This window comes from Corythoichthys intestinalis, chromosome 13, assembly GCF_030265065.1.
Source record: "Corythoichthys intestinalis isolate RoL2023-P3 chromosome 13, ASM3026506v1, whole genome shotgun sequence".
Lineage (NCBI taxonomy): Eukaryota > Metazoa > Chordata > Actinopteri > Syngnathiformes > Syngnathidae > Corythoichthys > Corythoichthys intestinalis.
In genome coordinates this window covers 41872739-41900573 of record NC_080407.1, presented here as the reverse complement: position 1 = coordinate 41900573, position 27835 = coordinate 41872739, and the positions used below count along the sequence as shown (strand labels likewise).

Genomic DNA, 27835 nt, shown 5'->3' with positions numbered 1-27835 from the left:
AAGATGAACTACAATTAATCCCTACATGTTTGAACCTGAGGCGTCAGATGACGGCGATTTACTTGACACAGCAGATGGCGTCATGACGCCAATTGACAGCTCGACACTTCACGAATGGGAGAGTGAGTGGTAAATCCAGCATCGTGATTTTTTTATTAGAATGCAATTACATGGTTGTATATTTTTCCATGCTCTACACATAGCTAAAACTGGATATTAGGTAATGGGACAGCTCCTACCGATCTAAATATGATAAAGCTAGCCCAAATGTGGCTAAATGAATGCTCTACACATAGCTAAAACTGGATATTAGGTAATGGGACAGCTCCTACCGATCTAAATATGATCAAGCTAGCCCAAATGTGGCTAAATGAATGCTCTACACATAGCTAAAACTGGATTTTAGGTAATGGGACAGCTCCTACCGATCTAAATATGATAAAGCTAGCCCAAATGTGGCTAAATGAATGATATGTTATTGATATTTCAAAATAAATGACAAAACCATTTTATTTTCCAGGTGTTGCTGTAAACCATCAAGTTATTACCCTTCCAAGAGTATGCCTGTGTCATCAGGAGATCCCAGACGTGAGAGCCAAACTTGCGGAGGCTGAAGCACTGACAGGGGCATGAATTTCATTAAAAAAATAAAACCATAAATTGTTAACAACATTGACACATTTTGTTGACTGTTTAATGTATTCTATTGGTATATAATATATTGTAATTATATTACATACTGAAAAAATATTCAATAGGCCGCAATAATAAATGATACCAGGTTTATGTTGAATCAGCATTAGCTTTCGTTGTCAGATTGTGACACAACATGTTATACCAAGCACACAACGGCACACATCAACGAGCATAATTTTAGTAAGCAACACAAAGTTAGGATAGCAACGGACTAGCGCAACATTGAAAAATGATAATGGCAGTGGGAAATATGTATTTCTTTTCTGTAGCATGAAGTGTTCTCTATACAAAGATAATGCATTATCATTAAAATATGAAGAACTTGATTTTTCTTTTAAAAAATGTGTGCTGTATATATGACTAGTTTATGATTTCATATCATCAAAATTTGCTACATTTATTTCTCCTAAATCATCGTCATCTGATGTCGCAGACGGAAGAAATTCAGCATCTGGCAGGCCTCATAGGATCTCTTCAGTCGTCATCGCTGGACACTGGATCACTTCGGTCATCATATGACTCGACCCACTCTCTCTTGATTTTGGGAAACTGGGTGGCAACTGACTTGCAACGCTTTTTTCATCGTGTTGAGGGTTTCCGCCATTTAATTTTTTATGTTTGGCTTCCTGGAGGGAAAAAAAAAAATCACAGCAGCATGAAAATATTGGATGAATCCCAATTTTAATTTAATAATAATTTCTTGGTGATCAAATAATATTGCCCCAGTCATAGCAGCATCTATTTGATGCTATTGTTCCCTCTTCAAATAGGCAGACCTTGATGTTGAAATATAAAAAACGAGCCAAGGACCTATTTGGTGCTGGGGCCATTTGAATTTACATAACACCTATTGATATAGTAATAAAATCACATGAGTAGACGACATGTCAGCCAACCTATCTACTTATGACAGGCCAACAGCAAAAAAAAAAAAAAAAAATGTCGCACTTCAACAAACTGGCAGTAGGAGTCACCCTCGTTTATAAAAAAAAAAAAAAAAGCCATTAATGTTCTACTTACGTCTTTGGAAAACCAAGGTTGCATTGTTGTCGGTTTTCAAAGCTGTCGTGGCTGAAATGATGAAAACAATGAGCCGATTGGGGACCTGTATGCATGCTAACAAAAACGGTCCAAACCTTTGCAGAAGTTTTTTTTTTGACCACTCCTAGAGTCTCGAGTCTTCCTGTGAGTAATTCATATCGCTACACATCGAGATGGCATGACGAATCCCGCGAGTAAAACCCAGAAAATGTTTGCAATATATGGCGAGGATAGCGTGGTGCTATATTTCCGTGTTCAGAGTGGTGGCGAGACTTCCTGGAAGTTACGTCACGAGGTAGGGGTCGGCAGGACGGCGCGTCCCTCGTTGCTATGGTGTTGCTATGGCCATAACTCAAAAACTACGCGGTCAATTATTATTATTTTTTTTTTATGTGACTTTTTGAGAGAGCGAATGACTCATTTAATACAATTCAACTGAGTAAAACACTTAAGAGCGAAATCTGAAAAGCTCTTCAGTTCCCCTTTAAGGCATGTTTTAGTTTGTTCTTGTATGCATCTAAACAAAACAAATTGAAAGCACACAGTAGTACCGTATTGGCCCGAATATAAGACTGCCCTGATTATTAGACGACCCCCTCTTTTTCAAGACTCAAGTTTGAAAAAAAAATTCATTCAAATTCAATTCAATTTAAAAAATTCATTCAAATCTTAATATCTGAACATTTGAATATGTAAACTAAAGTGCAATCACATTCGTAAATGAATGGCTTCTGGTTTTTGAAATCTAAATAAATCAATCTATTGTGATACAACAAAAAAATTGCAATAACTGCATTAACCATCAAAGTGAAGTCTAACTGTAACTGTCGTCTTGAAACATCTGAATAAAGAAAAACATTGCAATAAAATAATGCAAACTGGTTAAACTTGAGAGTAGCTGAGATCTGTCATGACAGAACATCGCTTCAATGATATCTGGCGTCATCTAGCGCCGTGAATGGGTATAATGTCTAGACCTCTGTCTATGTATATATGACGACCCCCACTTTTTCAGTCTTATTCCAATGCAAAAAACACCGTCTTATATTCGGGCCAATACGCTACTTTAGGTGTCAATTTCGCCTCTTGTAGCATGTTTCGCTGGTGTAAAACATGTTGGCAGAACACCGGCCGGTGAGTAAGTGTGTTCCCATTCCAGGCTCCTTTTGTGAAACGTGTGTCAGGTGCTGGTTGGTAAGTTTTTCTTTCGTATCATGGCTAATTATGCCTTGGTGCTTTTGTCTCTGCTGAGTGATCATCACGCAGTAAACTAACTTGTAGCGTTAACATAGCGTTCGCATTACCATTTAGCGCGGTGACTTGGTGAATGTCTTCTTAAAATCTTGGGAAATATTTTACAAAGTTTGTGGCGTCCAGGTGAGTTTAATTGATTGCAAATAATGTGCTGTTTTACTGTTGAGTGTGTATTATCATCATGAAAATGGAGCTGTCCTTGTAGACTCTACAATTATGTGCTCGTCTGTCAGTTTATTCAAAATTGTTGAAAACCTTTTTTTTTTCATGGACTAACATTTTTTAAGTTTATAGACGTAAACATTTTGAGAATTGTCAACTAAAACTAGATGAAAATGAACACATTTTGAAATGACTAAGACTGATAAAGAATTTTCGTCCAAATGACTAAGACGAAAATTAAAATGGCTGCGAAAAACTACAGTGGGGCAAATAAGTATTTAGTCAACCACTAATTGTGCAAGTTCTCCCACTTGAAAATATTAGAGAGGCCTGTAATTGTCAACACGAGTAAACCTCAACCGTGAGAGACAGAATGTGGGGGAAAAAAAACAGAAAATGACATTGTTTGATTTTTAAATAATTTATTTGCAATCCATGGTGAAAAATAAGTTTTTGGTCTATACCAAAAGTTCAACTCATTACTTTGTTATGTACCCTTTGTTGGCAATAACGGAGGCCAAAACGTTTTCTGTAACTATTCACAAGCTTTTCACAAACTGTTGCTGGTATTTTAGCCCATTCCTCCATGCATATCTCCTCTAGAGCAGTGATGTTTTGGGGCTGTCGTTGGGCAACACGGACTTTCAACTCCCTCCTCACCCCGTGGCATCAAAATGATAAGAACTGTAATCAAAAATCCCAGAACCACACGTGGGGACTTAGTGAATGACCTACAGAGAGCTGGGACCACAGTAACAAAGGCTACTATCAATAACACAATGCGCCGCCAGGGACTCAAATCCTGCACTGTCAGACATGTCCCCCTACTGAAGAAAGTACACGTCCAGGCCATAACACATTCTCCAAGTCCTCTTCTGGATCTTCCAAATGCTCTCTAGCGAACCGCAGGCGGGCCTATTGACCAAACACTTATTTTCCACCATGATTTGCAAATAAATTCTTTAAAAATCAAACAATTTGATTTTCTGTTTTTTTTTTTTTCCACATTCTGTCTCTCATGGTTGAGGTTTACCCATGCTGACAATTACAGGCCTCTCTAATCTTTTCAAGTAGGAGAATTTGCACAATTGGTGGTTGACTAAATACATATTTGCACCACTGTATGTGCACATAGCACAGGGTCTTGTTCTTGCCATTGAGCCGACTTCTTAGGACCTGCCTTTCTCCAGGGTCCCCCCCAGGATTGATAAATCTAAATTCAAGACTTTTAATGCCATTTCAACTGAAAATTAATACTTTTCTCGCACCCATTATTTATATCATACTGAATCATATTAAATAAATAAAGCACTGAACATCAAATTTAACCTCAATTACTAAGTGTGTTTGACAAAAGAATGCACATATATTGAAGATACAATTAAAACACATTTAAAGTAACATAAAGTCTGTCAGAATTTTTTTTAACCACACACACGCACACAATAATTAGGGACAAAAAGAGGAGGACAGGACTCAGACCAGCCATCTTTTGTAACAGGCTAGCCACTAGTGCACCTGCCAAGACCCCAGTGAACATGGCTAATTCTTGAGTTAAAATGGCGAAATTCACATTCATTCGAAAGGCAAACCGAAAAGTTTAAGCAGGTCCACTACCTTCGCATGGCGAATAAACTGCAACCTAAAGTATCTGGATGTAACTTGAGCCCCGATCACATACTCCAAAACAACGGGAATATCGCGGGACTTAACCGTGCAGCAGTTGTGTGTGAAAACAATTTCCCTTGTCGACTGACATGGGAAGCAGTGTGCGTGAAAGCAGGCGTTAAATTCCCGGGTCACAGCAGATGGCTGATGACTTAAATATCATAGCGGCGGCCGATATAACTTCCTCCCTCTTCGCAGTAAGACGAAAAGCGGTAAACAAACATCGCAATTATAAACATAGCAAGCTGGAAACAGCTAAATTAAACTGAAAACATGACCAAAATTAAAATGTCAAATATTACATCGGGCCGGGCCTGGGTTCTTTCTCGCTAACTTTTTGAAATAACTATATATTAACGATGTGTGAATGATAAACTAAGGAATACTTGTTATAAAATAAATAATTTGGATTAAAAAAAAAGAAGGCGCTGTATGGTCATTGCAGAGCCTATACGCTCTTTTAATCTTCCCCTCTGCGAGTCCGCAAAACCGCACCTGTTTATTTATATTTAACAAACTTTTCCAGCGTTATTTCGTTGTGTAAATAAATTTATAATGATCATAAAAATATGTAATCTATTTAAACATTAAGAAAATGTGTGTTTTTGTTCCCCGCTAACTGAGAATTTGTTACAAAAGACAGGGTTTTATGCAGACATCGTCACAAATATTATCACACAAAACACGGGTCGGGCTTTAATACCCGCGGACCAGTTCGGGTCGGGCTGGATTTTTTAGGCCCGATTTTACCTCTATCTTAAAGTCTTAATGAGCTTAAATTGGCTGCAGTTACAAAGTTGGGAATGCTCCCTCCGGAAAAAAACACGATTTGACCAACATTATGTTTAACAAACTTTTCCAGCGTTATTTCATTGTGTAAATGCATTTATAATGATCATAAAAATATGTAGACTATTTAAACATTAAGAAAATGTGCGTTTTTTCAACTGAAAATTTGTTACAAAAGACAGTTACGACATCGGGAACGCTCCCTCTGGAACAAAACGCAATATGACCAACATTCTGACAGCTGATGCCGACCAAAAACGACGTAATATCCGAAACAGATCACCAATGGACTCATTTGAAGTATATGAATGGTGGTCTGTTTTGGTGTTCAGAATCCACAATACCTCTGCCTGCAGGGTTTTCGTTCCACCGACAAACGGACGCATTCCCGATGCAGAGGTGGGTGGATTCTCAATTTTGCCAGTTGTGGTGGTTTGGCACGCACGAGTTGCATTTCGATTTGTAGTGCAGTGCATCGTAAAAATTCTATGCGTCATCTTCAGTATGGATTTAAAAAAAAACAACAACAAAAAACTTCGTCACGGATGTAATTTAGGTTGCACCGAGATGTTCTTGAAACTTAAGACCACGGTGATAAAATTCCAGACTTACAACAGCTAATTTAATACTTTTAATACCTTTAATAATGGAAAACTAAATTCAATGCTTTTTTAATACTTTTAATAACCCGCGGGTACCATGTACTCGTTGCAGATACCTCTTTGTGATGTAATATTACAAGGTACTTGTAAGCTCTCCTCAACATCTGCTATCCGCCCCACTGGGAGTGAAACCCCCTCTGTCTGGACCACCTCCCCTCTCTTTGTCACCGTTCGGCCACATTTCTCCAGCCAGAATGACATTCGATGTCCGCGCTGTAGATCCTGGTGGTGTGGATCAGTGAGTCAATGTCTCGCTCACTCATAGCTTGATGTCATTCATGTAGAAGAGGTGACTGAGGGTGATCCCATTCTTAAGTCTGTATTCATCGCCAGTCTTGTTGATCAATTGGCTGAGGGGGTTCAGGCCTATGAAGAACAGCAGTGGGGATAGGGGCATCTTCTTGGTATATGCCACATTTGATGGAGACTTTCGCAATTGGCTCAAAGTGTGCCTCAAGGGTGTTCTGCCACAGCCTCATTGCGTTTGCAACGAAGGCTCTTAGTGTGGTGTAAACCTTGTAGAGCTTCAGACATTCCAGGATCCATGTGTGCGGCATTGAGTCATAGGCTTTCTAATAATCAATCCAAGCAGTGCACAAGTTTGTCTGTGTGGTTTTATTGGCCCATGCGACAGTCTGTCCCCCTTCAGTTTCTCTCCGCTAACAGAGGGAGACATGGAAAACATGATGGGAAAAGTGGCCCCGAGGTGCGGATTTGGTTAACAATGGTCTAGGTTCTTATACTTTCAACTGTAAAAAAAAACAACAAGTAAACAAAATTGTGAAAAGAATCAGGATCGAACAATATGAGGGGAAAAAATATTTTGGTTTTTTTTGGCCAGATCATCATCCGGCCAAGGATCACGCGACTTAACTTTATTTCACTTCATATTCATTCAACCTCTCCAGTGTGGTTTCTTAGGTATCTCTCAGAAGAGAATCTTTTGCCACAAATTGAGCAGGAAAAAGGTCCATCTCCAGTGTGGGTTCTAGAGTGTTCATTTAAGTGTTGCTTCTGAGCGAATCTTTGACCACAAACGGAGGAGAAAAAAGTTTTTTCTCCAGTGTGGGTTCTTGCAACTGAATCTTTTGCCACAAACTGCGCAGGGAAAAGATTTTTCTCCAGTGTGGCTTCTTGTATTTTTAAGTAGCTCTTGTGACTGAATCTTTGGCCACAAACTGAGCAGGAAAAAGTTTTTCACCAGTGTGGGTTCTTGTGTGTTCTGTAAGGTGTTTTTTCCGAGCGAATTTTAGGCCACAAACGGAGCAGGAAAGAGGTGTTTCTCCAGTGTGGATTCTTGTGTGTTTTTTTAGGTATCCATTTGAAGAGAATGTTTGGCCACAAACTGAGCAGGAAAAAGGTTTTTCTCCAGTGTGGATTCTTGTGTGTGTTGTTAAGTGGTGCCTGCTACTGTATCTGTTGCCACAAACTGCACAAGGAAAAGGTTTTTCTCCAGTGTGGGTTCTTGAGTGTATTTTCAAGTGTGCGTTTTGAGTGAAACATTGACCACAAACTGAACAGACGAAAGGTTTTTCACCAGTATGGGTTCTTATGTGATCTTTTAGGGTTCCCTTGTGAGAGAATCTTTGGCTACAAACTGAGCAGGAAAAAGGCCTTTCTCCAGTGTGGGTTCTTGTGTGTGTTGTTAAGTGGGACTTGCTACTGAATCTTTTGCCACAAACTGCACAAGTAAAAGGTTTTTCTCCAGTGTGGGTTCTTGAGTGTGCTATCATGTGTTGCTTTTGAGCGAATCTTTGACCACAAACTGAGCAGACGAAAGGTTTTTCTCCAGTGTGGGCTTTTGTGTGTTCTGTTAGGCCTCCCTTGTGAGCGAATCTTTGGCCACAAAGTGAACAGGAAAAGGGTTTTTCTCCAGTGTGGGTTCTTGTGTGTGTTGTTAACTTGCTCTTGCTACTGTATCGTTTCCCACAAACTGCACAAGGAAAAGGGTTTTCTCCAGTGTGGGTTTTTGTGTGTATTTTTAAAGAGCTCTTGTGACGGAATTTTTGGCCACACACTGTGCAGGGAAAAAGCTTTTCTCCATTGTGGGTTCTTTTGTGTTTAGTTAGGTATCTCTCTGAGGAGATTCTTCGGCCACAAACTGAGCAGGAAAAAGTTTTTTCTCCAGTCTGGCTCCTCGTATGCCTACAACAAGTATACTTATTAATAAAGGTTTTCCCACACGGAGAGCATTTGCGTTTGTTGTTACTGTCAGCTTTCTTATGACCTTCATCATCTCTGTCAGGCAAGTGTGACATGGCGTCTTCACTATCTGATAGTGGAGCTGTGAAACTGTCTGCTTGCAATCTTTCTGTTAGGTTGCTGCTGCCGCTTGCAGATTCCGCTCCTCTTCTGGTCTCACTCAGGCCCCCTTCACTCTTCAAAGGCTCATCAGTTGGCCTTGTGACATCCTCCTCCTCCTTAATGTATGGCTCTACCTCTAACGTAAGCTCTACCTCCTCCTTTTTGATTGGAAGTTGCTCTTCTCTCTTTTGCTGATGATGGTCGTCCAGCTGTTCCTTTTTAATTTGCGGGTGCTCAATTTCCTCTTTAATGCCAGGAGACTCTGACTCCTGCTGCTCAGGACCAAGATATTTTCTGAAACCTGCAAAACACAAAAAAGACAAATTATGAACTCCCCCCCCCCAAAAAATCAATAACATGTTGAAGTAACATTAAAAAAATCATGCAAAGTATTTCCACCTGATTAAATGGCTTCTTTCCAATTTGAAGCACTTGTGTTGCACCGAATAGCGAACCGCATGAGTGCTATTTTTAGACCGCAAGGCAGCGTGACGTCACCATCTTAAACTGGAAGGGGGTCAAGTGGCGAACATAGAAAGCACGCTCGCAGACAAACCATGCTGATACTGCTTGATTTCTGCAGGTTATCTCTCAAAAAATTACATGCAGAGTCTGTCAATTTGCATCTAGGTCTATATACATGTGATATCTACCGTAGCATTATGCTGGTGTAGTTTGTAGCGGCTGTCGGCAGCAGTCAGGTATTAGTGTATTTTTTATACCAGAACTCGCCCCCAGCATAGACATCAAAATACATGACTGGAAAGCTCCTTCACTCTCTGCGCCGCGCCTACCCGTAGGGGGCTGTGTGACTCAGCTTCATTTATTGGATATCGGTGGGAGCGAAACTCTTACACATGCTTTTGAGCAAAATGCCGGATTTACATTCAAAAAGTACGAAAGCTGGACCGCATACTAACAAGAACTGTCTCAGGAGTGATTTGTTTGAGGATTCAAGGTAAAGACTTTATTTTTCGTACCATGCATGCATTTCAAAACATTGTGAAAAAAATTAATTGGAGAAATTAGCCGGTCCATCCTTTGCAATATTTACGCAAAATACCTGACAACTGCCCAGTTTTTGCTTTTAACCAAGAATCGAGACTGTTTTACGTCCATATCTATAAAGAATTCAGTGATTTAAGCAATTATTCACATGAAATTTCAACAGAAAAAGCCATTGTGGCAGCCCCCTTATCAAAACAAAGCTAGCATCATTCATCAACAGATTTACGTAAAGTAAATTCAACCTGCCCGTTTTTTATGCTTTTAATCAAATCAAATTTATTTATATAGCCCTTTACAAAACCTGAAAGGTCCCCAAAGTGCTTTACAACAAAGACAAACATGGCACATAGTAAATAAAAGTTAGGAAAGTATTACACAATGACATTAGGAAGAAAAAAGAAACAAAACAACGCGTCACGATTAAAGTCAGACAGCAAATAAAACAAACTGATAAAATCCGAAAACATTAAAAACCCTAAAGAAATACAACCAGGCTAAACTAATCTTGGGTAAAGGCGAGTCTAAAAAGGTGTGTCTTTAAACGAGATTTAAAAAGGCCCAAATTTGTAGTGGTGCGGATTTCAGGGGGAAGACTATTCCATAACCTGGGTGCAGCAACCGCAAAAGATCGGTCTCCCCACTGTTTGAGTTTGGACCTCGGGACGTGCAAATGAAGTTGGCCAGTAGAGCGAAGAGTCCTGCCAGAGTTACGGATGGTTAAAATTTCTGATAAGTAAGAAGGAGCCTGGCCATGAATAGAATTAAAAACAAATAGTAAAAGTTTAAAATCAATTCTAAAATGGACTGGAAGCCAGTGGAGCGATGATAGGACAGGGGTAATATGTTCACGTCTAGGTGTATCTGTTAAAAATCGAGCAGCAGCATTTTGAACAAGTTGGAGACGAGAAATTGAGGACTTGGGAAGACCAACATAAAGTGCGTTGCAGTAATCCAGCCTTGAGCTTATAAAAGCGTGAATTGCTTTTTCCAGGTCGTGGCGAGTAAGAAAAGGCTTTACTTTGGCCAAGAGACGGAGCTGGAAAAAACTTGCTCTTACAACAGAACTGATCTGTTTTTCAAAGTTGAGCCTGCAATCGAATATCACTCCGAGATTTTTCACGTTTTAAAAAAGGGAGCCAGAGTGCCAGGGTTGGGCTCAAGGGCATTTAACACAGAAGGTGTGCCAAAAGTAATATATTCAGTTTTGCTTTCGTTAAGATGTAAAACGTTTTGCGCTAGCCACTGCTTCACATCGGATATGCACTCCATAAATTTAGTGACAGCAGTTTGTTCATTGGGTCTCAGGGGCAAATACAGCTGCAGGTCATCAGCATAAAAATGAAAAGAGATATTATGTTTTTTTTATAACTGATCCTAAAGGTAGGAGATAAAGTGCAAGGAGAACAGGCCCTAAAATAGAGCCTTGTGGCACCCCACAAGACAGTGAGGTTTGTGAGGAGGAAAATTCCCCAATCATTACCGAGAAGGTCCTATGTTCCAGGTATGATTTAAACCACTGTAGCGCGGTACCACAGATACCTATAAAGTGTTCTAAACGAGATACAAGGACTGTGTGGTCGACTATCAAATTTTAACCAAAAATCGAGACTGTTTTACGTCCATATCTATAAAGAATTCAGGGATTTAAGCATTTATTCACAAGAATTTCAACGTAAAAGCTGTTTAATGTGGACTTGTGGGGAGGCGGCACCACAGTGAACTTGAAGACAAGCCGCACATTTGAAATACAGTGGGGCAATTAAGTATTTAGTCAACCACCAATTGTGCAAGTTCTCCCACTTGAAAAATATTAGAGAGGCCTGTAATTGTCAACATGGGTAAACCTCAATCATGAGAGGCAGAATGTGAAAAAGAAAACCAACAGAAAATCAAATTATTTTTAAAGAATTTATTTCCAGATTAGAGTGGAAAAGATTTTAACATGTATTTTACAAATTAAATGCCTCAATCATTTTTTTTTCTTATGAACATTTTTCTAAGCTTTATTGATGTTTTTTCTCAAGTTAAAGCACCACGCAGAAATTAATTTAATTGTGTAGCAGGATTTGTGTATTATTCGTATTAATTACAGGTGTTTTAGCTCATTTCAATTTATTTTATTTATATAGTAAGTTACGATTGCATATTATTTTGAAAATCGACCGGATCCACCGTATTTTTACACGAGTGACCTCCGGTGTTCTGACAAATTTTGCTCCCCATCAAAAAATGCAACTTTGCGGTTCTGCGCATGCGCACGGCATTCGGCTACGTCATTCGTGTTATGCCCATAGTTTTTTTCTACCTGCTTTCTAGAACATAAAAGAATATTGCTCTTTCCGTTTTTAAGAACATTCGTGACCTACATCGGTGACTCCAGCACTTCACACGACTTCGTTCTGGTAAAATTGCATATTTTCTTCGTTGTTAAATACACCTATTGATTACTTTCAGTTCGTAATTACTATACTGCATGCCTACACGTGCGGTGTTTTCAGATAATGGCTGCACGTCTGGAAAAATTGCGTATTCTCTTTGCTGTTAAATACCACTATTGATTACTTTCGGCTCCTAATTAATATACTGCGTGCCTACACGTGTGGCGTTTTTAGATAATGGCTGCACGTCTGGTAAAATTGTATATTTTCTTCGCTGTTCAAGCCTACACATGTGGCTGCACGTGAGGTATTTTAAACATTTTTGCTACCTTTTTCAAGAATAACAGTCAAGAAGATTTTTGCTACAACATTCTAAGAAGCACATCAGCGACTACAGCTCGTCACACCACTTTGTTCTGGTAAAGTTGCTTATCCTTCACTGTTAAATACAACTATTGATTACTTTCTGAGCCAATTATCATCCCTATTGACTTATTCTGTGTGAATTAAGGTACTTTTTTTTTTTTTTTTTTTTTAAACAATGATTTTAATGTTGAAGCCTATACTTTAAATATTTAAGGTGTATTTTTCCTTCATCTTATACAATTCAATTTCAATCATCAGTATTTTTCAATACAATAACTTCCCCCCAGACAGTTTCAATAATGGAGAAGAAGTGGGATGAGGTGTACAATTTGCTTGTACATGGCACCTACAGTGCCTTGCAAAAGTATTCGGCCCCCTTGAACCTTGCAACCTTTCGCCACATTTCAGGCTTCAAACATAAAGATATAAAATTTTAATTTTTTGTCAAGAATCAACAACAAGTGGGACACAATCGTGAAGTGGAACAAAATTTATTGGATAATTTAAACTTTTTTAACAAATAAAAAACTGAGAAGTGGGGCGTGCAATATTATTCGGCCCCCTTGCGTTAATACTTTGTAGCGCCACCTTTTGCTCCAATTACAGCTGCAAGTCGCTTGGGGTATGTTTCTATCAGTTTTGCACATCGAGAGACTGACATTCTTGCCCATTCTTCCTTGCAAAACAGCTCGAGCTCAGTGAGGTTGGATGGAGAGTGTTCGTGAACAGCAGTCTTAAGCTCTTTCCACAGATTCTCGATTGGATTCAGGTCTGGACTTTGACTTGGCCATTCTAACACCTGGATACGTTTATTTTTGAACCATTCCATTGAAGATTTGGCTTTATGTTTTGGATCTTTGTCCAGTTGGAAGATAAATCTCCTTCCCAGTCTCAGGTCTTGTGCAGATACCAACAGGTTTTCTTCCAGAATGTTCCTGTATTTGGCTGCATCCATCTTCCCGTCAATTTTAACCATCTTCCCTGTCCCTGCTGAAGAAAAGCAGGCCCAAACCATGATGCTGCCACCACCATGTTTGACAGTGGGGATGGTGTGTTCAGGGTGATGAGCTGTGTTGCTTTTACGCCAAACTTATCGTTTTGCATTGTGGCCAAAAAGTTCAATTTTGATTTCATCTGACCAGAGCACCTTCTTCCACATGTTTGGTGTGTCTCCCAGGTGGCTTGTGGCAAACTTTAAATGAGACTTTTTATGGATATCTTTGAGAAATGGCTTTCTTCTTGCCACTCTTCCATAAAGGCCAGATTTGTGCAGTGTACGACTGATTGTTGTCCTATGGACAGACTCTCCCACCTCAGCTGTAGATCTCTGCAGTTCACCCAGAGTGATCATGGGCCTCTTGGCTGCATCTCTGATCAGTTTTCTCCTTGTTTGAGAAGAAAGTTTGGAAGGACGGCCGGGTCTTGGTAGATTTGCAGTGGTCTGATGCTCCTTCCATTTCAATATGATGGCTTGCACAGTGCTCCTTGAGATGTTTAAAGCTTGGGAAATCTTTTTGTATCCAAATCCGGCTTTAAACTTCTCCACAACAGTATCTCGGACTTGCCTGGTGTGTTCCTTGGTTTTCATAATACTCTCTGCACTTTAAACAGAACCCTGAGACTATCACAGAGCAGGTGCATTTATACGGAGACTTGATTACACACAGGTGGATTCTATTTATCATCATCGGTCATTTAGGACAACATTGGATCATTCAGAGATCCTCACTGAACTTCTGGAGTGAGTTTGCTGCACTGAAAGTAAAGGGGCCGAATAATATTGCACGCCCCACTTTTCAGTTTTTTATTTGTTAAAAAAGTTTAAATTATCCAATAAATCTTGTTCCACATCACGATTGTGTCCCACTTGTTGTTGATTCTTGACAAAAAAATTAAATTTCATATCTTTATGTTTGAAGCCTGAAATGTGGCGAAAGGTTGCAAGATTCAAGGGGGCTGAATACTTTTGCAAGGCACTGTATCCTTCTGAATTTGAGAAAGCCCAGAAACTCAACCTGAAGAGGTTTTGTAAAAAATTCAGTGTGAAGGGTGAGTATCTGAAGTGCATTCCATTGTATGTAGCCATTGATAGATTGGCTAAATTAATGTTTTTTTTTTCTTTCATGCAATCTTGTAGATGGTGAACTCTTTGTTCAGGGATGGAAGGCCATTAAAAAAAGGAGGATGCAAGAAAATGTTTTGAGGAGTGCCACACCACCTCAATTGGTGGACATTCGGGCATCCTAAAAACCAGGGAAGCCGTTTCCTCGAGATTTTATTGGAAAGGAATGTCATATGACATCGAGAACTGGGTATGTTTGAGGTTTCTAGTTGTGCTTTTTAATTTAAATTTACTTTTTTTTTTTTTGACAACTCACTTTTTTCTTTTAAGGTTCTGGAGTGTGATAGGTGTCAGCGGGTTGGAAAACTGCTGGCAATACCGCAGCCATTACAATGAATAAAGGTAAATATGTATACCTGTACTGACACTTCCTCGTCGAACTTCAGTTGTGATAAGACTATTTCTAAACATCTTCAAAAAGAGTGAATGCACAGATGAATGCACTCCATGGCAAGTCTGTTTTTGAAGTTGCTCCTGGACTCCTCACTCAGTTAATTTCAGTAATCTCTTCCATTTCCTGTTACCTCACAGGTGTCTGCAGTCTGGGAGCTTGTTGGCATCGACCTCACAAGACCATTCCCAGAAACCCCAAATGGGTTTCGCTATATCTTTACTGCTACAGATTATCTTTCTAAATGGGTGGAAGCTTACCCGTTGCGCACTAAAAGTGCACAGGAAGTATGCCACCACATTTATTCCGTAATCTATAGACATGGATGTCCACAAAGGATCCTGTTGGATCAGGGCAGAGAGTTCGTGAATGATGTGGGTTTCATGTCCTATAATTGGATGTTCAATCCAGAATATTAAACTTTGTGGATCTTTTTTTAACTTTTTTTTTTTTAAAGCTTAACAACAACCTCTGTGAGATATTGGGCATTGAGAGAAGCATCACGGCGGCTTACCACCCCCAGACGAATGGCTTGGATGAAAAGACCAACCATAACATCAAACGGCAAGTTTTATAGCTGCACCTTTTTGGACAGAGAGCCAATGACATGTACAATTAGCTGGGACATTTGCTTGAAAACTAGTAATGCAGTCAACCATTATGACTAATATGCCCATTTACATGCACATCAATAAATGCTTCATTATTTATTTATTTTTTTTGGGGGGGGGGGGGGGGGGGGGATACAAATTGACCCATTTATTGTATTTTTTTCCACACCTTAGAGCCGTCACAAAAATGGTTAATGACAGGCAAGACAACTGGGATGTTTATTTAAAGCCTGTGTTTTTTTCACTGCGATCAAAAATCCATACAACAACTAAGGTCACACCATTTATGATGATGTATGGGAGGGAGGCAGTGTTTCCCTGTCAGGTTCCTGTTGACCTGCCGGTATGTATACTTTTAATAGAATTTGGGAAATTTATGATATTATTCATTGAAATTCATTTTCTTATACTTTGTCAGCTTTCCAGCATAATTCTCCCAGATGCGAGCACTTACGGACTTGGCAGTAGAGGAAAAGAAGAAAGTAATGGAGCTTAAGAAGGATGTGGCCACAAAGAATATTGCAGTGAGCCAGGACTATCAGAGGGAGGCTTATGCCAGGAAATGCCTCAAAAAATACAAGAACTGTATTTACAATGTTGGGGATGATGTCCTCCTTTTTAACATGAGGAAACGGGGGAGGAAAGGAGGCAGAATTGAGCCCGACTTCTCTGGACCTTATATAATCAAGGCTATAACTGGCAAGCTTGTCACCCTCTCTAGTCCTGATGGCAGTACTTTAAAAACTAAGTACAGCCTCAGTCACTTAAAGCCATATCGAAAGAGCCAGAAATCTGTGGTAGGCTTTATAATTACATATATAATTGTAATTATGTTGTTGGATTGACATCATTTTTCTTTAAGGCTGCACCTATGCCTGAAGAGCTGGAGTCCTCCCTCCCTGAGCCCCAACGCAAATGTGAGATGATAGAAGATGTACCCCTTCCACAGAGACCTTCCGTCATCCATTTTGCCCCAAAGAGATGCCTTGAGACCGACATAATGAAGGTAAAGAAGCTAAAGCTCCACATTTTAATAGGCAGAAGCTTAATTAAGATAACTTTTTACAAAGTTTTCATAATTCCAAGGAAGTTTTTGTTCAAGGCAGCCTGTCATACCTTTTAAGTATGTTGACATTTTTTTTAATGAGTAATTTTTTTTTTTTAATTAAATCGCACATTTAAAAATGTCTGGTAAGCCAATATCATAGCACAGGAGATCATATGTACATGCAACCGTGTATGTATGGGAAGCGATATTTATTCAATAATTTCTATTAGGGATGTCCCGATCCAGGTTTTTGCACTTCCGATCCGATACCGATATTGTTTTGTACTTCCGATCCAATACTGGCCGATACCGATACCGGCCTACCTGAGCATGTGTTAAAGTTTAAAGTTATTTAGCCTCCTTACTTAGTTGTCAGACTCATTTTGAAAAGGGTTTTAGTACTCTTGATAACAACTAGCCAGCTGAATTAGGTGAGTTTGAATAACACACAATGGTTGGTAACAAGAAACTGACCTGTTTATTCAGTGACAAACACAAAAGATTATAAATAACAAACAGAAATGGCATAGTCAGTCAGTAAAACGTGCAAATAATATTGTAAACTGTCAGTGGGAAATCCCACAAACCCCCCCAAGCTATTAGATGCTTTTAATGTTTCGTGCATTAGTTACAAAAATTGTATAAAAAGCCTCTCAGGTTTAAATAAACGACTATTTCAGAATCAAGTTAACATTTTAAAACAGTAAATAAAATATTCCTGTCCCCATTCTGTATCAGCAGCTTTAAACTACATTCAATTAATTTAATTTTGCGAATCAACTGTTAAAGTTGTTAAAATTGCTCCCGTTATTCCATAATTTCCCTTCTGTCTAGTTTTGACATGTGAAAGTTTTAAAACTGTTTTGAAGATAGATTCAAGTCAAGATCTTGCCGATTTAGGAGTATTTTAGATAAAAAGTTATTTAGGTTCGCTTACAGCCTAGAAGGGAAGTCTCCTGCTTTAAGATGGCGGCTGTTTACTCACGCACGTAGTTTTCAATGCATGTGTTGCTAATGGCGTCGACTGTCATTTAGCCGTCGTTTTTCCTCTACTATTTGATCGCTTATAGGAAGGCAGGTTCGCTGGAGGTCATAATGTCTTTGGATGGCCAAAATAAAACACACCTCGCCGCGATCAGCCATCTTTGTTGTTTACATTTGCTTGGAACGCTTTGAGGTCTGAACTGGCCCCATCCGAGTGGGATAAATCCGACTTCCCACTTCTCTGGAATGCAGCATAAAAGTGTTGGATGGTGCGTCTTTACTCACGAGAGATAATGGCTCGTCATCCAGAATGAATTCTTCGGCAATGACTCTTGTTATTCCCTGGGCGTTGGGACTGTCGAATGCCAGTTTGTCACGCATAGCAAAAGTTTCTGCCAGTGTTAGTTGCGTAGGAACTTTCTTTTTGTCTTCGGTTTTCTAAACATACTCCTTATATTGTTTGTGGTGGTATGTCGCTAAATGCTTGATTAGGTTGGTTGTATTAAAACTTCTTACAGCTTTATCACGACGCTTGACTTTATTGTAGCATATGTTGCACTCTGCCTCTTCGTCTTTGTCGTCCTTTAAGGCGAAATGATCCCACACAGCTGACATTTTTACCGATAAAGTCTCTCGGTAAATTGGGAGATGGTAATGTAGTGTGTTGAAGGAGTGCCGTAAAATGCGGACTGGATTTTAGGCAAACCGAAGCAAAAACTGGAATGGATTATGTATATTGGTGCGCTGGAAAACCTGGGCCGGACTTTCCAAAAAAAACTGGATCGGAAGTCTGGATCGGAATTTTTCCGTGTCGGCCGATCCGATACCGATGCACATTTTTTTGCCCATATCGGCGTCCGAACAGCTCTAATTTCTATGCTTGAGAAGAAACAGGAATCTACAGATCGAGATGACAACATTGGAAACAGAGGTTAATCTGGAAACTTGTTGGTCATTCTTCAGCTTACCCCTGTTCTTGTTTGCATGAAGGGGTGTTGTTTTGTTTTTTAAATTGTTCGAGCTGTTCCAGTTTGACCAGTTGGTCTTTTTTCAAGCTCACCCCTGTTCTTGCTTGCATGAAGGGGTGTTGATTCGTTCAAATTGTTTGAGCTGTTCCAGTTTGACCAGTTGGTCATTTTTCAGCTCACATTTGCATGATGGGGTGTTGGTACTTTCTAAGTGTATCGAGCAGTTAGATCTATTTTATTTATTTTGAGCAAAAGGTAATATATGATCAAAAAGTTCACTTTGTAAAACTCTTAAACTGTGCTTTCAGTTCAAAGGCTGTGGGCTGCCAAAGATCACGGGCAGGTGGAAGCTGTTGTCGGCCCATTCAAATGATATGACACGTCCTTTCGAAGCCTGCATGGGACCAACTGGCTGGCTGATGATGTAAGAAGATGCATTGTCCAATTTAATGTCATATTATGTAATGGCATAAAAGTGTAATTTTTTTTTTCTCACCAGATTATTGATGCATACTTGCATTTGCTTAATGGAAGATCACAGGTAATGAAACGCAACATAAAATATTATTCCATTGTAGTGCTTTTTATTGTGGCTGAGTGATGACATTTGTTTCATAATAGAAACCTATGAAGTTGCTTACCGCTTCTGTAGCAAGTTCATTGTTTTCTGGTCGATTTGGGCCCCTCAAAAAGGTAATGAATTTGACAGTCATCATATTAAATTTGAAAAATATTTGATACAGTATCATTTCCCTAGATGAAGTTTCCAGCTGAAGATTTCTGGATGTGCCCTGTAAATTCTGCCAATCACTGGATCTTGGTGGTTTGTTTTCAACTATATTTTTTTATTTGGTTCAAATGTAAGAAAGTAATTATCCCAAGTTGATGTTGTTGACTTGAATTCTGTGAATATTTTTAGATTGTCAAAATGTCTGCGAGGGAGCTTGTAGTCATTGATCCCCTGAGCAATGAAGCATCTTATAAAAGAAAGCTGCTCAGAAACTGGAGGTAATATGTTCAATACTTTGCTTCACATTTATTTCAAGTGAGCCGTTTTCTTTGTGTGAATATTGTTTCTACTCTTGTACAACCACTAGGAACTACTTGAAGATCGCTGGTGTTGAACACCAAGAAAAATGGACAATAAACACGATGCTCCGCAACACACAGGATGACGCCTGGACCTGTGGCATTTTGGTGTTAATGGTATATAGCAGGGCTGTCCCAAACGACTAATTTTCTCCCGATTAGTCAGCCGACTATTTTTACGATTAGTCGACTAATCTAATCATTTAAAAAAAAAATTTTTTTTTGTTTGTTTTGTTTTCTAATTTAGCAATGACATTTTTGTTGACGCTTATCAATTCACAAAAAACATATTGGAACACTTAAATTATTTATTAAAGTACAAATAAACACGTAAATAACAATAATAAATCACAAATAAACAATGAGTTGAAATGCTGATAGAATTAACTAGTGTAGCATCTTGATTGAAAAGATGGTCTCTTAAACTGATGGTTTACAACTTTTATTCCATCCTTGATGTGATCACACTGTAAAAGCTACGGTGCACACAAATAAAACAACACAATTAGAAATTAACGAAAACTTTTCACCTTTTTCCTTTTAAATCTTATTTATATATCAATGAATTGCCTTTACCTTAATTAATTACCTTATCATTGACAATCTCTCCCTTAAGTGCAATCACTGTATATACTGTATATATTTATGACCTTTTGACCTTATATAATTTTCTATACTATAAAATAAACCATAACATGAAATAAACCTTTCAGTTAGCATTAAGAACAATACTAATAGCGCTTACAGGCCCATTGTCAATGAAACATTATTATTTAGTAAGGCGACAGCACCCTCTGGTGTACAAAAAATGAAAAAACAAAGTTACAAACTGGGTTACGGCGCTTGAGGTGTTTATTCACGGCCGACGTTTAGCCAAGCTTGGCATTGAAGAGACAGGACGGAAGAGTGTACGCTCCTTTGTTTCTTTGAAATAAGTCAATGTTTTGGACACTCTGGTGCGGTTTTTTGGCTTTGTGCCGCTTTCCCCGCTTGCATACAGAGCATCCGACATTCTGAACTTTCCGTGCATATATTTTTTTAACCCTTCATTAACCGTCGACGGGATGTTGTGCTCGTCGACGGATTTACGTCATTGATGACGTCGACTATGTCGACTAGTCGGGACAGCTCTAGTATATAGTAGTTTGTTACCTCCTGCAGAAATGTTAAAATATTTAAATTCACTGTAATGGTGCAACAACTGTTTTTAAAATATATTAGCTACCAAATTTTTTTAGCTGTGCTGCAGCTATTGTCATTTTCCCTTTAGGTTGGGTGTCTATGCAATAATTTTACTGTATTTTCACACACATAAGAACATTTAGTAAAACTGACCCCTCCCCCTTTAGTTTGCAGAGGAATTTCTGGAGCATGGCAACATCTGCCATCTCCAGACATCTCCACAGGCTGTTGGCTAGGCACGGTTTGACGTCGCTTGTGCTCTGCTTCAATACCCAGGTCAGTGCTGTCAGTCTAATATTAGTTGATGCATATTGGTGTACTTTCTATTTTAAATTCATCTACTGAAATTCTGTTTTTAGGGAATGTTGAAGATTATTGTGTCGTGTGCTCTTTCCTGGAAGCAGACTGTGATAACGACATGATAGAAATGGTATAGTATAATAAAGTGTGTGCTTGTCTACTTCCTCACAAATGAATATTCGTGAACCAATTTCTTGTTTCTACAGGTGCAGTGTGACACCTGCTTAAGGTGGGCACATTTGGAATGTGTACCACATTTAAACACAACTGGTGGAAAATATCGTTGCCCAAAATGTACAAAATTGTAAAAGTCCTGTGTCTGTCTCCATTGCTCATACGTCACTGGCCACAAAATCTTTACAATTTAAGATTAATAATAAATGCCAGAGGGGTATGGAGGTGAATATCATCAATCTATTATTGCATGGACTACTGGGAGCATTGTTTGATAGGATGTAATGGAACTATCTAAAACGCATCAACTATTTGGGAGATTTACAGGGGAATTTGAATGGGCTCCACATTTTAATGAAACGCAGCATCAATATTTTGTACTATTTCTTTGTCCTCAGTGTTTTCATTTTTTAAACACAAAACGGCACTTCATTAAGCATTAACAATTGGGCCACAAGATGGGTGCAACTGAAGTCATCGATCAATTATTGGAATGAGTCCTGGGAGAAAAAATTGATGGGGGCAATGGGACCATCAAAAAATGCTTCTGCAGAAAAATACTTATTAAAAACGCCACCAAATAGGTATGGATTACGCCATAGGCGTATTGAAGTGAATATCATCGATCAATTATTGGATTGAGTCCTGGGAGCAAAATTGGATGGGGGCAATGGGACCATCAAAAAATGCTTCCGCAGAAAAATACTTATTTTTAACACCACCAAATAGGTATGGATTACGCCACAGGCGTATTGAAGTGAATATCATCGATCTATTATTGGATTGAGTTCTGGGAGCAATATTTGATGGAGGTCAATGGGACCATCAAAAAATGCTTCTGCCGAAAAATACCGAATAAAACCGTGACCCAGTCAAGTAAGAAGAATGTTGACTGATTCACAAAACGTTAGCATGATTATACGGTCACAACAATAATGTACAAAACAAAAAAGGAAAACGGGTAGAAAATTTTGACAAAGGAGCAAAAACTGATAGACGCGTCTATCAGAAAATGCTTCGGTAGCAAATTTTGATGAGGGAGCAAAATTTGTCAGAACAGTTCTATGGAGGTAGATTTGTGTCTTTATTATTCAATCAAAAAAAAAGTTGCTTCAATCAAATAAAAAGTTGCTTCAATCAAAATACATATTTTCAATTGAAGAAAACGTCACTTCAATCAAAAAAATGTGTTTGAATGCAAAAATAAATTTGAAACTCCAAAAATATATTTGAAAACTATTTTTCTTTGATTGAAAAAATTTTTTTTGATTTAAGTCAAGTTTTTTTTGGATTGAAACACCATTTTTGATTGAAGTCATGTAATTTTGCGTTGGGACCACATTTTGGCTAGGACATTTGTGTCTTTATTATTCAATCAAAAAAAAAGTTGCTTCAATCAAATAAAAAGTTGCTTCAATCAAAATACATATTTTCAATTGAAGAAAACGTCACTTCAATCAAAAAAATGTGTTTGAATGCAAAAATAAATTTGAAACTCCAAAAATATATTTGAAAACTATTTTTCTTTGATTGAAAAAAATTTTTTTGATTTAAGTCAAGTTTTTTTTTGATTGAAACACCATTTTTGATTGAAGTCATGTAATTTTGCGTTGGGACCACATTTTGGCTAGGACATTTGTGTCTTTATTATTCAATCAAAAATTAAGTTGCTTCAAACAAAAAATATATATTTTCAAAAGAAAAATCACTTCAATCAAAAATTTTAAAAATATTCAATCGTAGAAAAAAAGGTTTGAATGTGAAAAAATATTTGAGACTCAGAAATTCGCATTTGAACACTTTATTTTTCATTCAAACTGTTTTCTTTGAAGCAATCCTTTTTATGTTTGAACCATATAAGGGGTAGGACATTTGTGTCAAAATCATTCAATTGCAATAAAAGTTGCTTTAATCAAAAAATTATTTTTAATCAAAGAAAAAAATCATTTGCAAAAATATATATTTTTTGAAAATATTTTTTTTAATTTGAAATATGTATATTTTTTTTATTGAAGTGTCACTTTTTTTGAAAAGCAAAGTTTTAAACTCTTTTTTTTTTTTTTTCCAAAGTGGAAAAAGTTTTGAACACACTTTTTTTTTTTTTTTGAAGTGGGAAAAGTTTTGAAGGCACTTTTTTTCGATTGAATCATTTTGACACAAAGATTCAACTTCAACGCTAGTTCCGGTGTGTTTGAGTGGCAGCTGATTGCGCCAATGGCATAAAGGTATGAAGCAAGAATAATGGCCACCAGGGCTCCATCCAGCCATCGGAGTCTCCTGGAGTCTAAGCCGAATATAGGGCACCGGTACGGGGGTGTAACATTGGCATTTCACCGGAGTACCCGCAACGGCACGTTGCCCTGTCGCGGCACACTGGTCGGACCCCGATATCATACCCCAGGCGCGGAGGCCGGCTGTCGAGTGGACGGTCCGCGAATGACACGACACTCATTCAAAGTTGAAGAGACGGGGCTCCAGGCGTGGACGCCGGCGACTCGCCGGTAGTCCACTCTCTTACTGGGCAGGCTAGTGTCGGGCCACTCGCCGACCACTCTTGTACCGGCGCGTCGCGGACACTCCGGTTGGAACCGATTGCCAACCGTCACGTCAGGGCAGCGGGTGAAGTTCGCCGTGTTGAATCACATTAAGCAGCAGGGCACCGTACTCCGGTGAAATGCCGATGTTACACCCCCGTACCAGTGCCCTATATTCGGCTTGGACTCCAGGAGACTCCGATGGCTGGATGGAGACCTGGTGGCCATTATTCTTGCTTCATACTTTTATGCAATTGGCGCAATCAGCTGCCACTCAAACACACCGGAACTAGCGTTGAAGTTGAATCTTTGTGTCAAAATGATTCAATCGAAAAAAAGTGCCTTCAAAACTTTTCCCACTTCAAAAAAAAAAGTGTGTTCAAAACTTTTTCCACTTTGAAAAAAAAAAAAGTTTAAAACTTTTTGCTTTTCAAAAAAAGTGATACTTCAATAAAAAAATATATATATTGCATATAAAAAAATATATTTTCAAAAAATATATATTTTTGCAAATGATTTTTTTCTTTGATTAAAAATAGTTTTTTGATTAAAGCAACTTTTATTGCGATTGCATGATTTTGACACAAATGTCCTACCCCTAATATGGCTTGAACACAAAAAGGATTGCTTCAATCAAAGAAAACGGTTTGAATGAAAAATAAAGTGTTCAAATGCGAATTTCTGAGTCTCAAATATTTTTTCACATTCAAACCTTTTTTTCTACGATTGAATTTAAAAAATTTTTGGATTGAAGTGATTTTTCTTTTGAAAAAAAATTTTTTTTTGTTTGAAGCGACTTAATTTTTGATTGAATAATAAAGACACAAATGTCCTAGCCAAAATGTGGTCCAAACGCAAAATGACATGACTTCAATCAAAAATGGTGTTTCAATTAAAAAAAACGACTTAAATCAAAAAAAAAAAATTCAAAGAAAAATAGTTTTCAAATATATTTTTTTGAGTTTCAAATTTATTTTTGCATTCAAACACATTTTTTTTTGATTGAAGAGACGTTTTCTTCGATTGAAAATATATATTTTGATTGAAGCAACCTTTTATTTGATTGAAGCAACTTTTTTTGGGATTGAATAATAAAGACACAAATCTACCTCCATACAGTTCTGTCAAAATTTGCTCCCTTATAAAATTTTGCTCCCAAAGCTTTTGTGGCGCTGAAAAAGCCCCCTTTTACATTCAATTGGACTGTCAATGTTATACAAAGGTGCTAACTAAACTATATACATCATAAACATACATGTGCAACACGAAAATGGTGTAAATTAATACTTAACGGCACGGCGAAGTCGTTAACAGTGAGAGCACGGGGTGCAGTTGCTGCGTGCAGCTAACAGGGTAGGATGTGTTTGAGAACTTTTGTACATGTCTTTACATGATCAAACTTAAGTAAATATTCCTTTCTTTAAAGAAAGTTTGTAGTGTTTACTTTGGAATCGCTGCATTCGCGGCCATTTTTAACGTTACGCGCATGCGCAAAACTGCAAGGTAGCAATTTTTGATGGGTTGGAAAATTTGTAAGAACACCTGCTCATTTCAGAGTTAACGAGAGTTCACAGAGTGCAGCAGAGTTACCGGTTGGACACAGTAGCACGAGCTAGCGAGACTCTTAATATTTCATACTGCCACACTACTCTACATCACATTAAAATTAGTAAGAGACGATCAAAAACAAAAATAGTAGATAAAATAAAAATCACAAATGGCGTGCTGCTTGACAGCACTAGTCATACATTTTGTGTCTTTAAATATTCGAGAGACGATTGAGTCATAATTCAACTCACCAGACATTTTGGGACTTGATGTTTGGTCCCTCGGCGACGTGTTGATCGCAGGCGCGGTGTTGGTTCTCTTTGTTAGCGGCTAAACTAGGCTAGGCTAACCTAACCGTGCACCCAAACGAATCGAAGCAGAAGCGAGATTGAACGGATTCTTGGCGTGTCCGAAAATTTCTGCCAGCTTTCAGTCAATTACATAATCACATTACGTCGTGGGGCTAAGGAGATATGAAAAGTGGATTGTCTTCAAAGCACTACCTTTCCAAAGCAATCGAACGGCAACTTCAGCCATTCACATCCTTCTTCTTCTTTTTTTTGTTTATTGGCAGTTTACCCCTCGGTGCCGTGGGGCATTACCGCCACCTACTGGACCGACGGTTTAGCACGAGATCTGGCAGTTACAGACTAAAAGTAATCCCTCCTGACAACCAGTGAAACACACCCAGAGTGTAGATAAAACCCGAGCCAAAAAATTGGATAAATGACATACTAACAACCGAATTAAATACTAATGAATTACCCCCTTCCTATATCCTGTCCAACAACCCTGTGTCCCTGAGAAACTTTATTAGCCCTTTTTGAATATTGGCCCTTTTCATCTGCAGAACATTTCCCATCCCAAATGTCTCTTCTGCCTGGTGCAGCACTAGGGCTGGGCGATATGGCCTTAAACATGTATCACGATAAATTGAGCAGATTTATCTCGATAACGATAAATGACGATAAATTCGCCCAAGCGGACTGTTATATAATTTGAAAATCTGAATCAATGCATGAAATACAGATTAACTATTTCTTGTTGATTTATTTACCAGCATTCAATTTGATATACTGTATTTAACAATTGTACATGCAGTCTAAACATTAAATTTATAAAAATTAGGGCTGTCAAAATTATCGCGTTAACTGGCGTTAATTAATTTTTTTAATTAATCACGTTAAAATATTTGACGCAATTAACGCACTTGCCCAGCTCAGACATATTTAAATGTCACTAGAGTGAAAGGCCCACCTGTTAATTGTGTTTTGCGGAGTTTTGCTGCCCTCTGCTGGCGTTTGGGTGCGACTGATTTTATAGTGTAAGTAATTATTGCCATCAACAATGGCGGGCTACTAGTTTATTTTTTGATTGAAAATTTAACAAATTTTATTAAAACGAAAACATTAAGAGGGGTTTTAATATAAAACTTCTATAACTGATTTAGAACTGATTTATTGTTATAATAAACAAATACAGTCCTTATGTACCGCATGTTGAAAATATATATCCATCTTGCGTCTTATCTTTCCATTACAACAATAATTTAGAGAAAAATATGGCATATTATATAGATGGTTTGAATTGCGATTAATTACGATTAATTAATTTTTAAGCTGTAATTAACTCGATTAAAAATTTTAATCGTTTGACAGCCCTAATAAAAATGTATGGTAAGCAATAAGAATTCAAGTATGAACATTTATAACAGCGTGTATGACTTGAACAATGTACATTGTCAAAATCAATATGCCTGTGCAAACATGTAATTGTAACACAAATGACTTGCAGCTTGAACAGTACACTTCAAAAAGACAACTTATTGTTAATGGCTGCTGTGATATAATTATTAAATACAAGTGTTTACTTTATGGTTTAAGGGTTTTTTTCCCCCCCAGTGCATTTTTTCATAAATGCACGCACAATAAAAATAGCTGGGGCCATTTCTCGGTCATTATAAGTTTCGCCGTTGGATTATACTTTATGCAGAATTCTTTACCATCACAAAAGCTATCAGAGGAATCACACACACAGACAGATACAAAATAACGCCACATAGTAATTGCTAGATGCAGTCCGTGCCCAATCCACTCATTAAGTTCAGCCGTTTCGACAAGGTTAGAGCCTCTATCCGACTCCATAACGTTCATTTGTAGCGTTAGCCGCTAGCTAGCGTTAGCCTGGCTACCAGTAGAAAGCACTGAAAGCACCATCTCCGGAAATCGTGAGAACAAAGGAGGACAGCGGGTGAAAGCCCGTCTGGATGCCACCAAGAGTCTACTAAATGTCGGTTGAAAGTTTGGTGAACCTCCCTTAAGCCACACTCCATCACGTTTTGCTTGTAGCGTTAGCTGCTAGCGTTAGCTTACCGGGCTTTTGTTTGATTGGCTTCCTGATGATCACGTGACTCCCTACGTAAGCACATTCACTGCTTTCTTAAAGGGGAATGAACATAGACGAACAACACAGAATCAAAGCGGGATGAAAAGACTATTTTCTTGTTTTATTAATTTACCGAATTTACCGACATGGTCAAAATTACGTCGGTCATCG

At 38.4% G+C, this 27835-nt stretch overlaps 1 protein-coding gene and 2 long non-coding RNA genes across 7 annotated transcripts; 2 read left to right on the top strand and 1 right to left on the bottom strand.

Moving 5' to 3' along the window:
- Positions 1–543: 543 nt before the first annotated feature.
- LOC130928956 (zinc finger protein OZF-like) lies at positions 544–27835 on the bottom strand. Of its 5 annotated transcripts, XR_009066763.1 has the most exons (4): positions 25783–27819; positions 6329–8877; positions 1717–1767; positions 544–1322 (listed from the first exon to the last, which is right to left on the bottom strand). XR_009066763.1 is itself a non-coding variant. In XM_057855807.1 (3 exons), the coding sequence occupies exons 1-3, from the start codon at positions 25814–25816 to the stop codon at positions 8338–8340; spliced, it is 492 nt and encodes a 163-aa protein (XP_057711790.1). In that variant the 5' UTR covers positions 25817–27835; the 3' UTR covers positions 4174–8337. The 5 variants fall into 5 exon arrangements, 3 of the variants coding, with proteins under 3 accessions (XP_057711790.1, XP_057711788.1, XP_057711789.1); XR_009066764.1 differs by lacking the exons at positions 6329–8877; positions 25783–27819 and adding an exon at positions 1833–4148; XM_057855807.1 differs by lacking the exons at positions 544–1322; positions 1717–1767 and having other exon boundaries at positions 4174–8417; positions 8500–8877; positions 25783–27835.
- Positions 15632–16458, top strand: LOC130928989 (uncharacterized). Its single transcript, XR_009066784.1, has 3 exons — positions 15632–15795; positions 15871–16249; positions 16315–16458. It is a non-coding gene; the product is annotated as an uncharacterized LOC130928989 (long non-coding RNA).
- On the top strand, positions 19582–21137 carry LOC130928991 (uncharacterized). The gene is made up of 3 exons (XR_009066786.1): positions 19582–19658; positions 20891–20999; positions 21083–21137. It is a non-coding gene; the product is annotated as an uncharacterized LOC130928991 (long non-coding RNA).